Source organism: Phyllopteryx taeniolatus, chromosome 13, assembly GCF_024500385.1.
Source record: "Phyllopteryx taeniolatus isolate TA_2022b chromosome 13, UOR_Ptae_1.2, whole genome shotgun sequence".
NCBI lineage: Eukaryota > Metazoa > Chordata > Actinopteri > Syngnathiformes > Syngnathidae > Phyllopteryx > Phyllopteryx taeniolatus.
In genome coordinates, this window is record NC_084514.1 from 9,396,690 (window position 1) to 9,416,093 (window position 19,404).

The 19,404-nt window shown below is 38.6% G+C and overlaps 3 protein-coding genes across 3 annotated transcripts; all 3 read right to left on the reverse strand.

The window, feature by feature from the left end:
* Positions 1-9: 9 nt before the first annotated feature.
* Positions 10-5,292, reverse strand: ebi3 (Epstein-Barr virus induced 3). The gene is made up of 6 exons (XM_061794535.1): positions 4,485-5,292; positions 3,315-3,429; positions 3,094-3,175; positions 2,422-2,542; positions 1,300-1,463; positions 10-357 (listed from the first exon to the last, which is right to left on the reverse strand). The coding sequence occupies exons 1-6, from the start codon at positions 4,573-4,575 to the stop codon at positions 199-201; spliced, it is 732 nt and encodes a 243-aa protein (XP_061650519.1). The 5' UTR covers positions 4,576-5,292; the 3' UTR covers positions 10-198.
* Positions 5,293-5,438: 146 nt separating this feature from the next.
* LOC133487625 (rab GTPase-activating protein 1-like) lies at positions 5,439-10,178 on the reverse strand. The gene is made up of 8 exons (XM_061794530.1): positions 9,840-10,178; positions 8,905-8,994; positions 8,708-8,818; positions 8,333-8,437; positions 7,948-8,031; positions 7,805-7,876; positions 7,000-7,284; positions 5,439-5,897 (listed from the first exon to the last, which is right to left on the reverse strand). The coding sequence occupies exons 1-8, from the start codon at positions 9,948-9,950 to the stop codon at positions 5,706-5,708; spliced, it is 1,050 nt and encodes a 349-aa protein (XP_061650514.1). The 5' UTR covers positions 9,951-10,178; the 3' UTR covers positions 5,439-5,705.
* Positions 10,179-10,333: 155 nt separating this feature from the next.
* On the reverse strand, positions 10,334-18,751 carry LOC133487628 (protein FAM163A-like). Its single transcript, XM_061794536.1, has 3 exons — positions 18,612-18,751; positions 13,433-13,547; positions 10,334-13,044 (listed from the first exon to the last, which is right to left on the reverse strand). The coding sequence occupies exons 2-3, from the start codon at positions 13,523-13,525 to the stop codon at positions 12,721-12,723; spliced, it is 417 nt and encodes a 138-aa protein (XP_061650520.1). The 5' UTR covers positions 13,526-13,547; positions 18,612-18,751; the 3' UTR covers positions 10,334-12,720.
* Positions 18,752-19,404: the final 653 nt, after the last annotated feature.

A 19,404-nucleotide genomic window follows, 5' to 3' on the forward strand; every position in this document is an offset into this window, starting at 1 on the left:
GGGGGGGGGCTGGAACAGATGAATGGCATTCCCCTTCACTTCCAAGGGGAAAAGATGATTTGAGATATGAGTGTTTTAAATTACTAACATGATAAATAAATAAATGAAACTCAGGGTACTCAATGTATCTCAGGGCACCACCTGTTTTGCAATAAATAGCAAAATTAATCAACAGAATCTTGACCACGACACGTTGACTCATGACATTTTGTTTGTGGGTAAAGTGATGGTGACGGGCGAGCTCCAGAGACTACACTGGCCCAGACCCAGCAGGTCCTTCGCGCACACCTGAAAGGCGTAGTTCCTTCCTGGCCTCAGACCCTTCAGCTCCACGCTGGTGCTCTCCAACGGTCCCAGCTGCAGGAACAACAAGACCGCAATCAGCCAGGAAACGTGACACTTTATTTTTGTGCTTGCGGTGGTTGCCATGTCTCACCCTGGAAGATGTTTCTTATAATTTAACCCTCTCGTGGAAAATATTAGAAAGAAAATATGAGACACAGCTCTCAGGATGCTATCATTGCTAATTATGTTTTTAAAAACAATAATAATTTCATTAATGATGAGAATTTAAAAATGCTGTTGCTGGGGATTTAAAAAAATTGTTGCTCTTAAATTTGTTCGTTTTCTATGTTATTATTATATTTTTATTTTATAATTGTATATATATATTTTTTTATTATATATTCTATTACATATTTCTGCAACATTTGTATTTCAACAACTGTCAAAACGTTTACTCTATTTTACTTGCTATTTTTCTTTTTGTACAATTACGTATTATTTATTCATTTATGTATTTATTTATTATCAATTAATGTATTATTATTAAAATTATTATTTTAGTTTAGTTTATATTTTTTTCATATTTTCTGTTATAGGCTATTCAGTGAAAGTACAGAACACAAATGTAATAAGAATAGAATAATACATCATAGCATAAAGAAATACATTTTAAAAAAATCTTATAATTGTTTACCTAAAATATGTTAGCAAGCATAATTATCTTATTTCAATTTTTTTTTCGAAATATTGTATTCTTCTTTTTATTTCATATTACTTATAATGTAATTATAATGATTTTATTCATCAATGTGAATCAGTGTAATGCAACAGCCGCAGCAGTTCTTCTGATTGGCTGGGAGAAATCTTGTGGTTCTCGTCTCTCATAAGCAACCCAAAAAAGCAGGCATCAACTACAAAGATGTTACAATGATTGACACAATTATGATAATGATCAGTACTATAAAATAATAATAATAATAATAATAATAATAATAATGTGGATTTTGAACGTACAGTGACAGACTTGGCTTGACCCTTGTGGTCCCAGTTGTACAGGATCTGGTACTTGAGGGGCGCCACGTCCAGGTGAGTCCACGTCGGCGGGGGCGACCACTCCATCAACACGTTTCTGGCGCGGCGGGGGGACACCTTGACGTCCACCGGGGGGTCGGGTTTCACTGCAAAAAGAAAAAGAAAAAAAAAAAGGACACAGAATGAACAGTTATGAAATATCGCTAAAGAAATATCACCATTTGTTTTATTGATTTGGTATAATTTAGTTTATAATGTGTTTTTATTGAGGGCTACGAAAAAAAAACCATACAGTAATTTTGTTTGTGCATCCTGATTTCATGCATTAATTTAATGGACATTTTGTGTCTGGTGTGCACCGCTTGGCCAGCAGGGTGCAGTATAACACATACTACATGTAGACATACATGAATAGATCAGAATTTAGACACATCGTGTATTATTTCCTAATTTGCATTCTGCATCAAGGGGTCCCACACTGGGTCCCATTCAAGCTAGCACCGCCACTGGCGACAGCTGCATGTGTTCCAAGAAATTGTACCGATGTTTTCTCAGCAGTCTATTCCCTTCATTTCGTAGCGTTTCTCTTGGCTTCACTTCACGGATGTTAATTTTTTTATTTATTTATTTTTTTTTGCTCAATCAGATTTCAGCTTCATGTCAATCTAATTCAGCTTCATGTCAATCTAATCTGCCCACGGCCTGCGAAATCAGGAATCCTCGCGCATGCAACTTCAACTATATCATCCATAGTTGCTTTGACCAATCAGATTTCAAATTCCCCGCAGGCTCAGAGCGCTTGGCCTCAATGACATCAGCATTTGTCTGTCCCCCGATTGGTCGGTCGGAGAAAAACTTGTTGCCGCCAACTTGGACTAACAAAACACATCTGCAGCGTTCTGAACACATTCATACGTTTAGTAATCAGCATCTCTGCTGATTAGGATGTATTTCATTTATATTTGTTTGTGTTTTTGTCAAGTTATTCAACAATATAGATTATGAACTGCCCTGGATGAAGTCCCCAAAGAAGGCCCAGGGACCAAAACCACGGCCCACCACTCTTAAAAATCCCCAATGTAATTTTATAACGTTAGCACGTACCGATGTCCTCCAGCATGAAGCTGCTGAGGTGAGAGCTGCTGCTTCCCGTAGACGACAAGGTGGTCACGTTGAGGATGTAATCGGTCAGCAGCTTCAAGTCGGGCAGGTGGCAGTGCCAAAGCTGTACAAAAATAAAAAATAAAAAAATATTAAAAAAATACATTCTTACAATGTGCGGTTTATTTGAGATCTCTTGTTTCTTTTTTTCATTTCTTTCAAAATACAGCTATTAAATAATTATTTGGGGAAAAAAAACCTGCTACATTTATAGCACATTTTCTATGCTGAATGTGTCATTAAAGGATTTTAAACATGATCAAATGTAAACTTTTTTTGCAAGTATTTAATGCTCTTCTTTTTTTCAGTCTTTTAAAAAATATATTTTAGAATTGTACTTGCATACTAAACCTTAAAATTATTCAAATTTCCTGATTTAAGTTTGTAGATTACTGTAGCACTGTAAATATGATGAAGTATGCGTACATGTACGCATACAATTTTACATTCTTCAAAGTCTGAAGTTTATATTTAAATACGTATATTTTTTATAATAATAATATTATTATTATTATTATGCACCATTTTCCCCTATCTTGTTATGACGCACACGCGGTTGACAGTTTTTGGGGAATTGATTGATAGATTATTTGATTGATTGATGAAAGTTGGTACCCGCACTGATGATGATGATGATGATGATGAGGAGGAGGAGGTGAGATGACACCTCTTGCTGATTGACATCTGGCGTCTCTCACTGATATGCACACACACAAAAAATAACAACAACACACTTTTACACAGGAATACTTTCTGTACATGCAAACTTCAACCGTCAGCGTTTTTTTTTTTTTTTTTTTTTATTTGGAGTTGTTATTGTTATGACATAATTGTACCTGTAGGAAGCGATGTAGCGCAGAGGCTGGGAGTGTTGGGGTTCGAGCCAGGAGCAGAAGGTGACGTTGGGATAATTTGCACACCAGCAATGCACGTTGGGATTGACCGGAGGCTCTAACGGAAGAAATTCAATTTCATATGTTTGGAGGCAAAGAATTGATCTTTTATATTACTATATTGATTTTTCTGGCAAGTGGTCGGCACATGTGACTCACAATTCGGAGGTCCAACGGTCGGAGGATCGAATTAATCGAAAGCTATTTTTCAGGTTAGAAAATGATTTTCCAACTAAAACAAAATACAAAATACTGTGCACCATAACAATTGTTTTACTGTAACTTATTTTTGTAATTTTTTTTAAATTAAAGAACAATACAAAAATCTAACTTATTATTCCAATCATATTTTGAATTGGCGTTTGTTGAAAAAAACGAACACAAACAATTCTGTTTTCCGGTTAATGTTTTAAATTTTATTTATTAATTTTTTGCTGTGCTTTGTTCATCAAAAATACGTCATTTCCTTTTTTTCCCTGAAAATAATTAATAATTAAATAATTTCGAGTTTAAACCAACAAAAATTGAGTTTTTTGGTTTTGCCAAAATCTTTTTTTGCACTTAAAACAACAATATGCTCTCTCTTTCCGATAAATGTTTTTGTTCGGAAAACAACAAAGACTTATTTTTTTCTGTTAGAAAAAAGAATACATTATGAGAATTCTTTGTTTTTTGTTTTTGTTTTTTTTGCTCAAACAAAAACAAATATTGTTCTTATCCTTTTCTGTTAAAGCAAATCAATATTTTTTATTTTGGTTTGAAAAACAACATTCATTTTTTCAACAATAACTTTTTTGGGGAAAAAAAATTATTTCTGTTTGAGACACTTTTTGTGTTTGTTTTTGTTAATAAATCAAGATAAATTACTTTTCTTTCGTTCTCCCCCCTACCCCCCACAAAAATCTCATCACTGAAGTGATTTGAATATTTTTTGGGCAGCATTTTATTATACTTTTCCATTTCATTGTCATAAGATACACAGAAAAATAGTACATCTATTTCCACTATATACAGTCACTTGGGTTTAGTCGATTTCAAAGCCCAATATTGCGTTTAAATGACATTTGTGCTGAATTAAAGCGCCGGAAGAAAGGAAGTAGACGTGCTACTCACCGGCTGATGTCGCGGCATCCGGCATCAGGTCCGCGGTTTCACTCGCCACGAACAACGCGAGGAGAATCCAGTAACGCGCATTCGTCATCATGGTGGAAATACTCGCCGACTCGGATAAAAAGATGCGTCCAAGCCGCCGTTCGAGGGTTTTATCAAGCGGCGGTGAAAGCGAAAGAGGAACCAAAGACGTCTCACAGGAAAACCCTGGTCGAGAAACAACCGCCACTTTTCTGACGTCTTCGGGAAAGTTTGAAGAGTCACATGTGATTAAAAAAAATAATTACTATAATCACATACAATATGTTCATCTCATAGAAAAAGTCACTATATACATTAACCACACGCTCAAGCACAGCGCACTTTCGGATCAGGACGCATTGGTCGGATTTCCGAGTTTTCCCAATTCACCACAAAATTATGTATCATCGTTTTCCAATAAGATTTCTCTTCTGTTTAGAAAATATACAAAAATAATTTTCCAAAACTTGCAGATTTTTGTTGTTTAAAAATCAACAAAATGTGTTGGATTTGTTTAATCTCAATTGTCTCTTTTTTAAGATTTTTGAAAAAAAAAAGTTCTTAGTTTTTACAACTTTTTGTTTTTTTTTTACAATAAGTGGATTTTGTAAAAACTTTTTGTTGTAAAAACAACAAAAAATGGTTTTCTTTGTTTTGCCCAAAATACAATCTTTTTTTGTCGCAAGGTTATCAGTGACAAAAAATCGCAGAGACGATACTAACATTTATTGTTCTTTCTTTAGAAAAACAAAAAATTGTCCTTGCTTTTCACAATTGTTTTTTTTCTCAAAAATCTCCCCCAAAATTATTTGTTTCCTGATTTTGTTTCCCAAAATTTCCTGTTTTTTTTTTCAAAAATTACTTATCCGTTAAGATTTTTTTGTTAGTTTTTTTTGTGCTAAAAACCAATGAACGCAAACGATTGTTCAAAACAAGCCTAGCTTTTTATGTGAAAAAAAAAGTTCATTCATTTGACCGGAAACAACAAAAACTATTTAATTTTACAATTAGCATTTAAGTGTATAACTTCTTTTTGACACATGACACAAAAACATGAAAATAAAATTCAAAATCCAACGAAGGAAAAAGCTCCCGTTCAAGTTCCGAGGGTCAGCCTTCATCGCAGAAGCTTCACCTTCTCCAGAGCGCCCTTTAGTGTCCAGAGTGAGACATAATTGCGCCGCAGTTGCCGGCGAGCCTGAGTCACACATTTTCTCGGTTGTCTTTGTGGGGCCACGACAGCTTCCATCCCGACAGGGAGGCTCCGTGCGGGCCGCGGCCCCAAGTCGGGCCTCCGTCGGTGGACGTGCGCAGTGAGGTGAAGGCCTTGCTGATCCAGTTGTTCTTGGCGTCCTGGAGGTCGTTGGCCAGGATGCCCCTCTCGTGCTCCAGCTCCTGCGACAACGCAACATGATGTGAATGACGGTAGACCGCCGGAACGTAACATATATTCCATTGTGACTCACATAAAAACAAGCTCCTTGTACGACTTTGTTTTTGTTGTCCACATTTTTTTTGACTTCATTCTCATATGATTCAGGTTTTGCTGTCTTAAAATGACATTATTGTAGTAAATTTCCAAATTTTCCTCAAGTTTGTTGTAACAATATGACATTTTCCTCCTTACATTATAATGTGTCCCAACATTGACATTTATTTCTTGTAACATGACAACTTTTTTTAAATTATTTGTCCACTTGAGTGATTTACGCTATTCCTCACACTCACAGTCCTGCAATGTAGTCAGCAAAATGCATTATGGGTACCCAGAATTCATTGCGGTAAGGTTTTAAACTACAGTCCTGTGGTTATAGAAAATATAGCTAAACGTTGCTCTTTACTTTCATTTGGTCCTGTCGATATTGTTATGCGGGTGTGCAAAAGCTATTTGTCAGGCTAAGGTTAGTATTTGTGAACTTATTTCTTAAAACTCTGATTGTGGCTTGTGTTTCACTTTCCGGACATGTCATAAAAACTTTGGTGACTTACCAAGTGTATGAGTCGTAAGGTTTCTTTCTCTGCTAAGAACACAACACCAGTTGACCTTGTGCGACTCATTGCTGCCGCATTTAACTTATTTAACCTATAAAGCGGACTAAAATGTCAAGTTTGTCTTAACATTCTGGATTTGTCACGTAATATTTACATTTTGTTATAACTTCAGATTTTTCTCGCAACATTTTGAGTTTTTCGTACCATTCAGAATTTTTCTTGGAATATTGTGAATTTTTCTCAGAACGTTTCAAGTTTGCTGTAACATTCCAAATTTGTTGGAACATTAAAAAAATTTTCTTGTAAAATTTCAAGTTAGTCGTACAATCCCGAATTTGTCTCACGAGATTGTTTGTCGCAACATTCCTTTTTCTTGAAATTAAAAAAAAAAAAGGACTATATTGTCAACGCATAATTGCTTTTTTGTCATAGTATTACAATTAGATTTATTATTAATTTGCAGATTTGTTTTTTTTTTTACAGACAATACAGCGTCATAGCGCACCTGGATTTTGCAGTTGGCCTCCACCACCTGTAGTTTAGTCTGGGCCAGCTCTTTCTCCAGTTGCCTGATCTGAGTCTTGACGGAAGCCTTCTCCTGGTTCTCCCGCCTCAGTTGCGCCTCGGTGGGGCCCAAGCGCTGCTGTTCCCATTCCGGCACCACCCCTACGCTGCCATTATGTGGCGGCGAAAGCGAAGGCGACGCGTGAGACGTGTGAGCTGATGATTCTCCGTCGTCTTCGGATTGCGCTACGTGATGACAACAACGCGGGCAGGCCCTCACGACGCTCTGGAACGGACAAAACGTCAAAAGTCGGAGAAGTAAAACAAAGAAGTCAGAATTTTCGAGAATATAGTCAAAATGTGACTGCAAGTGTTGCTGTCGTAATAGTATGGATTTTTTTCTCGTAAAACTATGACTTTATTATCTTGATAAAACATTTTTTTTCTTGAAAAATAGCGACTTCATTTTCATAACATTCCTTCTCTTTTCTCCTTATATTACAACTTTATTTTTGTCACATTGAGCCTTTTTTTTCATAACTGTGTGACACTATTATCAAATATTTACGACTCTATTGTTGCACCATGACAACGGCTCCCTTTAACATTACAACTTTATTGTCAAAACAGTCCGGCCTTTTTGTTATATTTGTTGATATTTTTCTCTCATAATATGACATATTTTATTCCTCGCATCATAAGAAGTTATTTCTTGTAAGATTCGGACATTGTTGTAACATTCTGACTTCTCACTGAAAATATGATATTTTTTTTCTTACGATTTTTTTCCTTCAAGCTAGTTTTACCTTGAGCGAGCGGACCTCCTCCACGTGCGCGTCCTGCTGCCTCTCCAGACGAGTCGTCAGCTGAGAGCAGATCTGAACGGACGGGGAGAACCTCAACGTCACGTGACCAATGACATCATCAACACGCGCCTCCTGCACCGCACCTGTTTGTAGTCCGCGATGATGCCTGACGACCGCTTGAGCTCCTGCTCGGCCCTCTCCAGCTCCCGCCGTAACACATCCTTCAACTTTTAATAGAAAATGTTGTTAGCCATAGCTGTTGTCGATAGCATGCCCATATATGGCAGGGTATGCAAAGTCCCCAAAGTGGCCTAATGTACATTTTTTTTTTGATTGACCCGCTGCATATTCTATTGTACACGGCCGGCATCAAATCCTATGATGGTGAAAGACAGTACACTATTATTACATTACACAAGTTACATGATATGAGGCATTTTTACATTTAAAAAATAAATAGGAAGCACATCACTATGTGGCCCTCTGTGGCTAAAGTTGGGCCATCCCCGATATAAGGCGTGCACCCACCGTGGCCGCCTCCTCCTCCTTCCCTCGCTTCTCCTCCTCGATGGCCTGCAGTTGACGTCGGGTCAGCAAAAGGTCGCCGGTGAGCACCTCCACGCTGTCCTCCGCCTGGCAACACCACCACGACGTCGGGCACGTTTTATCACCCTTTTACTACTATTTGTCAAAAAATGTACATCCACTAACAAACGCCTATAAGAAATGCAACAATAATTCAAAATGCGACGCCGGAGTATAAAAGACACGTAAGAGTGAAAGACACTTAGGTTCAACAATTCTATTAAAAAAAAAAAAAAAAAAAAAAGAACATTGTCATTCTACAAACTTATAAGCTAGCCAAAACGGTCGGCAACAAAAGAACCTAAAACGAGATCCTACTTTATCCAGGGCGTTCCTGAGGGCCACTTTGCTGGTGATGAGCCTGTGGGCCAGGTTGTCGTTCTCCTGCTCCAGACGGAGGCTGGCCTGCTGAAGACGGCGGTTCTCAATCTGCGCGGGGGGGGTGGGCAGTTAGAGTCGGCACGGAAACACCGACGTGGGGACATACAAGCGGAGATATTTTGTGGCTTACCCACCTGGCATTTGTTGAGGGGGTCTTCCTCCTCCTGGTCGTCCATCAGTTGAAGGCGGCTTTCTCTCAGTTTGGCTTTCTTCGTCGGGACCTCCTGAGGGAGCAACAGTCGACAATTTTGAGGGCACGCCTCCCCTTTGACATCCAGACAGAGCTGATGCGCCCCCTGTCCCTCCCCCCCCCCCAAAAACAAACAAAAAAACAATGCACCCTCTCCCCTCGGTCTCACACTCCAAAAAGGGAAAAAAAACAGCAACAAAATGTAGGCGGACAATATGACAGTACTCATCGTCACATGTTCTTTATCCTCTGCATAGAATGACTAATATTAGTGCCGTACTGATGAGCTCAGAGGAGTTGTGTTGTCTCAATGAACAGTAAATCTGTCTTTTCTATACTGCCCCCAGGTGGCCGAGGTGGGTACGCAAGAAACCGCAACTGATGCAGTGTGACAAAAACTGTTTCATTCTTTTTAATTGTATTCAATTATGTGCATGATTTTATAAAGTCTAATATTATGGAGTGCTATTTTTCCTCATTAAAATACACATTAGAATAATTTTTGTTGGTCTTTGGGGAAGGTCGGCGAACGGGAAAAGATGATTTGAGTGTGAACGTTGAATAACAAACACTTCTCAAAGGCTAAATGCAAATGTTTTGACCTTTGAAGTTAAATACAACCGAACTTTTCTGAGATTGTTGTTCTTCCCGACAAAAGTATGTGGGTTTTTTTTTCTTTTCCTAACCTTCTTATCCAGCCTGTTTAATTGAATTATGACAATATGCGGCGTCGGACCAGTAAAAATAAAGAAATAAATAATCGAGCCGCAAATGGTCCTTGGTGCGGACTTTGGACAACCCGGCTTTAAATTCTATATGATACACCAAATTCCATATGACTCTATGATGCATGCAGGACAGGGAATTGCTGTGTCTTACCGGGAAGTGGGGTCCCGTTTCAGCCACTAGGCAGGCCAGGATCTCCTCCTCGCTCATTTGCTCCACCATCTGAGCGTCGCAGGACAAGGTGACCGACACCTCCTGCATCATTTTGACCTCAAACAACACCCCCCCCCCCCCCCCCCCCCCCCAAAACAAACAAACAAACAAACAAAAATCAATAAATTGAAGGAACTAGGATGAAACCCCCAGGGCAAAATCCAAATCCAGAAAGTGAAGCAAGTACTGCGAGGAGTGCTGCCCGGGATTCGGATGAAGTGGCCAGGTGCTAACAGGTTCCACCGGGTTTATAAATGACACGTGGGAATGTGACAGGAAACAAGGACACACCCACCACCCCTTTGTCCTCTTGTTCTTCGTCTTCTCTTCGCTCATTTCCTTCTGGCACAGAATCCGACAGAACCTGCAGGACGCCTCGGCCAGGAAAACCTTCGCACAATAACATCAGCATGAAGATGATGAGGACGACAGTAATCGGCCTCAGGCCGTCGAAGGGACTTTATTATGATAATCACGTCCCGGCCCGGCAAACGGGTCGAGCAGGTAAAGCGAAAGAAAATACCAAAACATTAATTGGGAACACGCCCTTTTGAAATGTTTTCATTTTTACGGAATGTTTTGGTAGAGCACATTCGCGTTCTCTTTTTTTCCTGTTGAAAGGTTGCATTTTTATTTCAAATTCAGAAATAAAATTGAGCGGTTTGACTTGATCAAAAAATACTGTAACTAATTAATGCCGAGAATATATTTTTTTTTCTTCTGAGAGACAATTATGACCTGTTGATGGATAACTACTGCCAATAATTCAAATACAGTGGAACCCCGATTAAACAGACTTCGGATTTAACAGACAGAAAATAGTGTCCAGTTGGAACACAAACGCACCCCTTTCATGCACCAGTGAAGTAAGTTTGGATAAACATTAAAACTTTTCAAATAGTTTCAAGCTTTTTTATATTTATTTACAATAATTTTGTACTGCAGTGGGTATTTTTAGGCCAAAAATAAGTACAAAACCATAATTTTGTACTGTACTTGTGTTTTAGGGCCATAAAAAAATTGCTTCAATTTAACGGACAATCTGATTTAATGGACAAGCCCTCCCCCCTATCAGTCCATTAAATCGAGGTTGCACTGTACTCTTATCAGTTTAATTGATTGATTTTCAAAAGGAAATTCAGTGCCGATATTGATCAAATTCTATGAAAATGACCCATTTAAACTCACCAGCCACAATATCAGGTACACCCACGTCATCTAATGACAACTAATTTAACAATACGAGCAGAACAATAAACAGTAAGAATTTTTTTAAATCGGCATATAATGACGTTTGCAAAGGCAGGACTGTTGCTGTTACTCTTGTATTGGACGTCATTCAAGGGTGCAGGTGTACCTAATAATGCGTCCGCCATCATTTAAAGTCCCAGGCCGACCGTCTCTCACTAAAACGCACGAAATTTGACACGACAACAGTCACACGTCCAAAATATAGATGTATAGCTGTAGATCCAGGCATATACGGTACTCGTGGCGTAACACTACACTCTCTATACTGTCTAATGTGTATACAGTATACAGTACAATATCATCAAAAACAGTATGACATCATTGTGTCTGTAAACAGGAAGTAGTCCAAAACACAAACGTGCACGTGTGCTTCTTCCTCCTCTTCTTCTTTTTGTTTTTTTAAGGGGAGAAAAAGTCCCTTTTGTTGTTTTCTCCTTCTTTTAGTCTCAGAAAAAAGTCAGCCCTCATGTTAAGTTTCGCGTGTGCGTGTGTGTGCGTGTGTGTGCACGCGTTAGTTGTGAACTTTTTTAACTATGAAACACGGTATTTAAATACAAATTAGTCCAATAGTAATAATCATGTGAAAAGTAATAATAAACAATACGTTGTAGGCTTCGGGGCAGTTTCTGTGGCACATTTATTGTACTTTATTTTATGTTATTCATTTGTACTACGACCCCTCCCCATTTAAACAATGGTTTAAAAATTGCTTTAGTTTATTTTTTATAATAGTTGTAATAATACAATAACCCTTCAAAAGCTTCAATAGAAAATTGAAATATGCCAAAGGTTTTTTAGCCCCAAAATAATCCTATTATAAAAAGGTAATAAACTAGCAGTAATTTTTTTCATAATTAAACTATGGAACACAGCATTTAAATGTGATGTATTGTTGTACTACTACTACTACTACTAATAATAATAATAATAATGAATAGTTTTGACTATGTTGAAGCCCTCTAAAAGTGAATTTAGTTTCCATAACAAGAATTAAATGGTATGAAGTAAAGCAAAATGTGTTTTTTTTCTTCACTTTCTTGGGAGCGCTAAATTATGTTAATTGTTTTGAATATGGTAAAGCCTTCAAAAAGGCAATTTAGATGTTGGAATGAGAATGAAAAAGAAGTAAGAAATAAAGCAATTTGAATAGGGTGCTTAAAAATGTATGGGGGTGGGGGGGGGGGTCACGTTCTTGGGAGCACTATACGTTGTTAATAGATTTGAATATTTTAAAGCCTTCAAAATGCAATTTAAATGTCGGAATATAGAATGAAAAAAAAATAAGAAATAAAGCAATTTGAGAAGTGTGCTAAAAATTTGTTTTGTTTTGTTTGTTTTTCACTTTCTAGCGCTAAATGATGATACTAGCTTTGAATATGTTACAGCCTTGAAAAAGGCAATTTAGATGTTAGAATAAGAATCAGTTTGAGTGGAGTCCTAAAAACAGTTTGGTGCTAGGGGGATCAGGGGGATCTTGACAGTGTTTCAGTCCAGGATGTGTCCCCAAAGAATCCAAACCCACGTCCGTATGCAGTATGTTCATGTGGGCTGGGTTTGAGAAGTTCAAAGGTCACACCTGAGTGCTGTAGGGCCTGGGCGGCGGTGCCGGGGACACGTATCCCAAAGGTAGCGGCTTCTCGTAGTACGTGTGGAAGCCCAGACGCTCGCCCCCGTTGAGCATTCGGGGCGCGGCGCGGCGGACGTACGGTGAGCAGGCGCGGCACGGGGCGGCGACGGCGTCCAGCTGGTCCAAAGAAACGGGCGCGATGGCGGCGCCGTCGTTGGCCAGCGCATCGCACGTGTCGCACGGGAAGTGGGAGAGCGGGTCGGGAAGCGTGTCCGAGAGTGGGGCGGACGGCGCCGCCTCGGAGTCATTCTTCTTACAGCAGTAGTACTGCCAGGAGCACACAGGAGGTTCACCAAATTACTAACGAATGAACTTAGTTTTTATTGATATATTTACTGCAAGTTCATTTTGGGCATTTTTCACAAAAATTACACATTTAATTTTTGTAGCATTTTCCTCTTCATTTTAGGGCTTTTTTTCAGGGTAAATTACATTATACATATATATATATACCTGTATATATATATATATATATATATATATATATATGTGTATATATATATATATATATATATATATGTATATATGTATATGTGTATATATATATATATATATATATATATATGTATATATATATATATATATATATATACGTGTATATATATATATATATATATATATATATATATATATATATCTTCAGCTGAGGTTCTACCTGTAGTCGACAGTAACAGAGGACTGCAACAATGCACAGCAGTATGACTCCGGCAAGAATTCCTCCTGCTATTACGATCGTTCCCGCTGACATTCGACCAAATCTCCATCAAACCCTGTGCACCACACAAGAACAACGACAAGTATTTACAACATAAAAATATATGTTCGGAAGGGAGCAGATGGCTAAAAATGTAACTTTAAAGGGTGACATATTACCCATTTTTGTGCGCCACGCGTCTATCAAAATACACCAAGGACAAAGAATTAAAGACATCTTTATTTTGTGTGTCACTAGAGGGAGTGGTACATGAAAAAAAAATAGCATACAAATTAATTTTTTTCAAAATCCAGAACATTCTCAAAGTACAGTTCGGTTGTATTTAACTTTAAGTACAATGTATTTGCATTTAATCTTTCAGAACTGTTTGTTTGTACAAATGTGTTTAAAGAGGAATTAAACCCAAGCATTTTTAAAGCAAGAATACCTTTTATGTGCCAGCCCTAGTCAAGACGATAGGGACCGGCCCGGTCCGTGAATAGCGAAAATAAGCCTATTATTGAGGCCTATTGGGATTGTATTTAAAAAAAAATAAAAAATATCAAAAAAATAAATTAATGAATAAGCGGGCATAAATTGCAAATAAGTGTCGTTGGGATCGGTTCTCCCCCCCCCCCCCCCCCCCCCCAAAAGGCAAAAAAATAAGTAAATAAATACACACACATATATATGCACACGATATTGAAAAAAAAAATAATAATAAATTTGCGAGTATTCTGGGGTCCACTGTACTCTTCTCAATATTGCATTTGTGGAATAAGAATTAAACAGAATAATGAATAACCAGGCGGCACGGTGGATGGACTGGTTAGCGCATCTGCCTCACAGTTCTGAGGACCGGGGTTCAAATCCCGGCCCCGCCTGTGTGGAGTTTGCATGTTGCCTGGGTGGGTTTTCTCCGGGCACTCTGGTTTTCTCCCACATCCCCAAAACATGCGTGGTACGTAAATTGAAGACTCTAAATTTCCCGTAGGTGTGAATGGGCATAATCATTATCAGCTGCAGATCGGAAGTGACATTGGCGCGTTAGCTACTAGAAGGACGCTCCGTTGAATTGTGTCGGCTGACACATTGCAGATAACGACGGATTTTGCAGGTGCGATACTATTGGTCCATCCTCACGTCGGCTGTTATTTTTTCGCACTATTAAACATTTTAACGTTTTGTGTTCGATGAAGGGTGAGGCCTACTGTGTTGCTGTATTTCAATGTGGATCATTATGGTGGTATTTGGAGAGCTAAATAAGTTTTAAGGTGGTAGTTGGTGTAAAAAGTTTGAAAACCACTGATGTAAGGAGTAAGAAACAAAAAAAAAGTACCTGAATGTAGCTCCTCCATTACATCAGTGTAATAAATTATAAAGAGGCCAGTCCACGCTAACGTGGTTAAAAGCGATAGCGAGCCTCCTCCTCCTCCTCTTCTTCTTCTTCTTCTTCTCCTCGTGTGGCAGGATAAGCGCTCACAAGTTGATGCAGTAATTATAAAGCCACTGTGACATATTCCGCCAACACTAAACGGACTCGAATAAAAAAAGCTGCTCTGAATAACATGCAACGAAATCACAGCACAAGAAACAACAGCGTGTACAGCGGATATAAAAAAAAAAAAAAAAGTCTACACACCCCTGTTCAAATGGCAGGTTTCTGCAATGTAGAAAAGAAAAGACATCAAGATCAATTGTTTCAAAAGGTTTTTTTCCCCCCACCATTAATGTGACCTTTAACCTGTGCAACTCAATTTAAAAAAATAATTCAATCTCTTCGAGAGGCGATGTAAAAAAAAAAAATAAATAAATAAATAAATAAAATATTTTTTTTCAATTTTAGAAGGACGTTCATTTCTTGGTAATTTCACGATGGTGCCATCTTTTCTTCACTTGATGATGATTGTCTTCACCTTGTTCCATGGTATATTTAATGCCTCGGAAATTCTTTTATACAATTCTCTTGACTGATTCCTCCGATGCTGTGGAAGCTCTCTGTGGAACACGGCTTGTGCTGTAAGATGTGACGACGAAAATGTCGCGAAAAGCCTCCTGGAACAGCTGAACTTCATTGAGGCACGTGTACATTTTTTTTTATCTCCAATCGACATGGCGAGTTGGTTCACTAACTAGCTTGAGTTAGTCCAAACTAGATGTCTAATTGATGATGCTTACTTTGCTTGCGGTGATGAAATTCTCCAGTGTGCCGAATGTAGATGATGTCACGGTGTCGGAATTGTGGATGTGAAGAGATTTCATGCTCCTTTTTCCACCCGACTATTTTTAGCCTGGCCCTCCACGGAGGTGTCGTCGTTGTTTTCATTTGCTTCCTCGGCAGGAAACAAACATGCACGCACACGCACGCACGCATACGACAAAACAATATGGACATAAGAACGGAATAGATATTTGATGTGGATGCTGTGAGGCACGCAGGCCTGCTTTTGTTTTTGCACGGGTACACAGTGGTGGCGTAGCGGCTTGTCTTTATCGGCTGGTTGCCAGGCAACCAGCTGAGCAGCAGAAAAGCACTTGCAGGGGTTCAGCTAAGGGTGCCCCAAAGGCACAAAAGTCAAAAAAATATGTCATATAGATTTAATTAATAGTAAGGCTAGGTAGCTAACAAACTTGCTGTCTACTTTTCACATACTAAGGATAAGGATAGTTAGCTAACACACTAGTCATCTAATTGTGGCCAACAAACTAACTCGCTAACGTATTAGGGTAAAAATTAGCTATTCGATTGTAACTAATGTTAGTGAGTTAACAAACTTGCCATCGACTTTTAAAGCTGTGTAACCAACAAATTAGCCACCTGATTTTAAAGCTGGGTAGCTAACAAACTAGCCATCTAATTTTGCACTATATCATGTTGAGTATTTAACAAACTAGCCATATAATATTAAAGATGGGTAACTATCACCCGAGACATCTAATTTTAAAGCTGGGCAGCGAACAAACTAGCCATCGAGTTTGAACTGAGAAACCTATGTTGCTAGCAAATTGGTCTTCTGGTACGAACCAAGGCGAGGTGGCTAACAAAGTAGTTAGCATCTAGTTTTAACCAATAAAGACATTGAATTAACAAATAAGCCATTTAGTTTTAACTAACTAAAGCTAGTAAGCTAACAAACTTCCCATCTAGTTCAACTAACTACAGTTAATAAGCTAAAACAAAACAAAACAAACCCTTGCCATTTAGCTAACAAACCAGCTAACTATTTCTAAAACTTGGTAGCTACAAACTAGCCATATACATTTATTTCAGATGTTTTTTTTCTGGGTAAAATTAGTTTTTATGTGCTTGCGTTTGACTTTAGCAGTTCTGTCGTATTAAAGACGTTTCTTCGCTTTGAATCAAATTCTCCACTTCACATCTCTCTGCTTCTAAATAAAATACGATAAATTGAAAAATGTAACATTTATACCGTATATATTCTTAGTCTATAGCGAGCGAGAGGCTCTCTCCATTCTTAAATCACGATAGGAAGACGACAAGCAGGAAATCACGGCTGCCTGCTTTGCAATTTTAAAGCCCCGCGGGCCTCAATTATTCACGCGGCGTTCCCGCCGACAATATTTTTCCATCAGGGGGCCGATTTAGACAGACGACAAAGAAGAAGAAAATGGTGAAATTGTGGCTGCAGTAAAAGTGTGGCGGATTTTGAAAAGTAGCTGAAAATGAGGGCAGCTCTCCGGATGAGCGGTCAGCACATCTGCCTCGCAGCTCTGATGCTCCGGGTTCGAATTTCAGGCTTTGCCGTGTGGACTTTGCATGTTGTTACCGTGTTTGCGTGGGGTTTCTTTGGCTCAATATTATTTTAATGGTAAATTAATAATTCATTCTACTTAAGTTGTAATATGCAGATTTCAATGATGATTTAATAAAATAACTTTTTAAAAATCTATGTCAAAATATATTTTTATTCATATTTTAAATCTGATTATTTACAGTAAAAAAAAAAGAAGAAAAAAATGAAGTTAAAATATGTATATAAAATAGTTGGTTTTAATAATGAATTAACCCATGTATATAAATGTATATGTAAAATTGTCTATTTTTAAAATAAAGTAATTAATCTGGTATATGCACAACCTATTTCCGCATTCAGCAAAACTGGTCTGAGCATTTCTTCCCGGTTCGGGTGCATGGCGAAGGGGGTTGTGTCACTTCAAATGTATACAACGACTATTTTAAACCACAGAGCCACCAAAGATTACAATATTCAATGTTTAGGCTTTGTTAGTGTTTACATATATATCATATTTGTATAAATAAATGATACACATGCCACCTTGCATTTTTGTCTGATGACACCAGCCATAAAGAAAACATTTGAGCAAGTTCGGTTTCAAACAATCATGTCAGCAAACTGTAGGCAGGCTGGTTAGCGTAGCATACACCGGAAGTCAGCTAGCCCGTTTTCCAGGTTTGGTCACGTGACATTCCGCACAGAGCAGATTCTTATTGTATTGCTTATATTCAATTTAATGACAATCAATTAGCAATTATTTAATAAGTAAAAAGTGCATTTAAAATGGTCAATTTGTCCATTGTTTAATTCAATGTACCAATTATTGAATGAAACAAATGAATACAAAAAAATAAGCAAAAAGGATTTTAATTCACTAATTATAGTGGGAAAACAGCTAAATAATGCAAAAAATACACAGGAGTCTTGAGAATGTAAACACTCAGTGTACCAGATTAAAGATCAGAGCGTAATTAACGCTTTAGCGCTTCCATATGCCTGGTACTCTCTGCACTTGAGTAAAAATAATAACAAAACCAAAAAAAAACTCCCTTGGCAACTACATGAGAAAAACTTATTTTAGAATCGTATTTTGTTCAATTTGTTAATTTTTTAAATGTATGTACTGTTAACACTTTTATCATAATCTACTTACCTACATTATTTGTAATCATACATTTCCTAAACTGAAAAAAAAAAAAAATCTAGATTCTAGTTTTACTTTGAAATAAAAATGAAATAAGGCGCACATTACAGAGATGCAAACGTAAAGATGGCTGGATGGTGAAATGTGCGCATTGGAATGAAGTTGTGCGCAGATGTGACATCATCACTGATCGGCCTCGTTATTCCGCAGCGCAACCGGATGCGCAAACACTTCTTACCTTTTCACGCAAAATCTCTGCAACCTGTTTCTTCGCGCAAGCTCGCCTCACACGAACCGGAACCATCACGTCACCGTCCGCCCGCACGACATCATCTCCCTCCCCGCTGCTTCAGTGACAAGAGTCGGCGAGGACCTGTGGAAAACCTCGGGGTGTCCTCCTCCGTGACCTGCGGGAGACGCGGCGGCGGCAGGCCGGCTGAGAGTCGCTCCTTCTCGGCATGGCTGCACCTCGCGCCCCGCTCCCTGGTGGTGGTGCTGGTATTACTGGTGGACGCTTGGTCATGACTCCCGGCGGTCCCGGCGGGGCGGGGCGAGCAAGAAACAGCTGGAATACAAGGGAGAAGCTCAGATAGAGGGGGGTTTCTTTAAAGCAGTTAGCAGCTCCGTGGTCAACATTTAAATCATTCAAATCGCTGATAATACAAAAGATTAAGACAAATGACAAAACATGGAGAGATCACCAAATTTGATAAGCGTGAGCTGCTGGTTCTGAATTAATGATAACATGAATGTAGTTTAATAAACATGAAATATGTTAAAGTTAATCCATCCATCCATCCATTTTCTGAGCCGCTTCTCCTCACTAGGGTCGCGGGCGTGCTGGAGCCTATCCCAGCTGTCATCGGGCAGGAGGCGGGGTACACCCTGAACTGGTTGCCAGCCAATCGTTAAATATATTTTTGGAGCTTAAACAGAAAACAAAACAAAAATACACACACATTTTCTTTGTGGGGGCAGCAGCTGAAACAGGGAAGACCTGACTTCCCTCTCACCAGCCCTTCCAGGGGGAT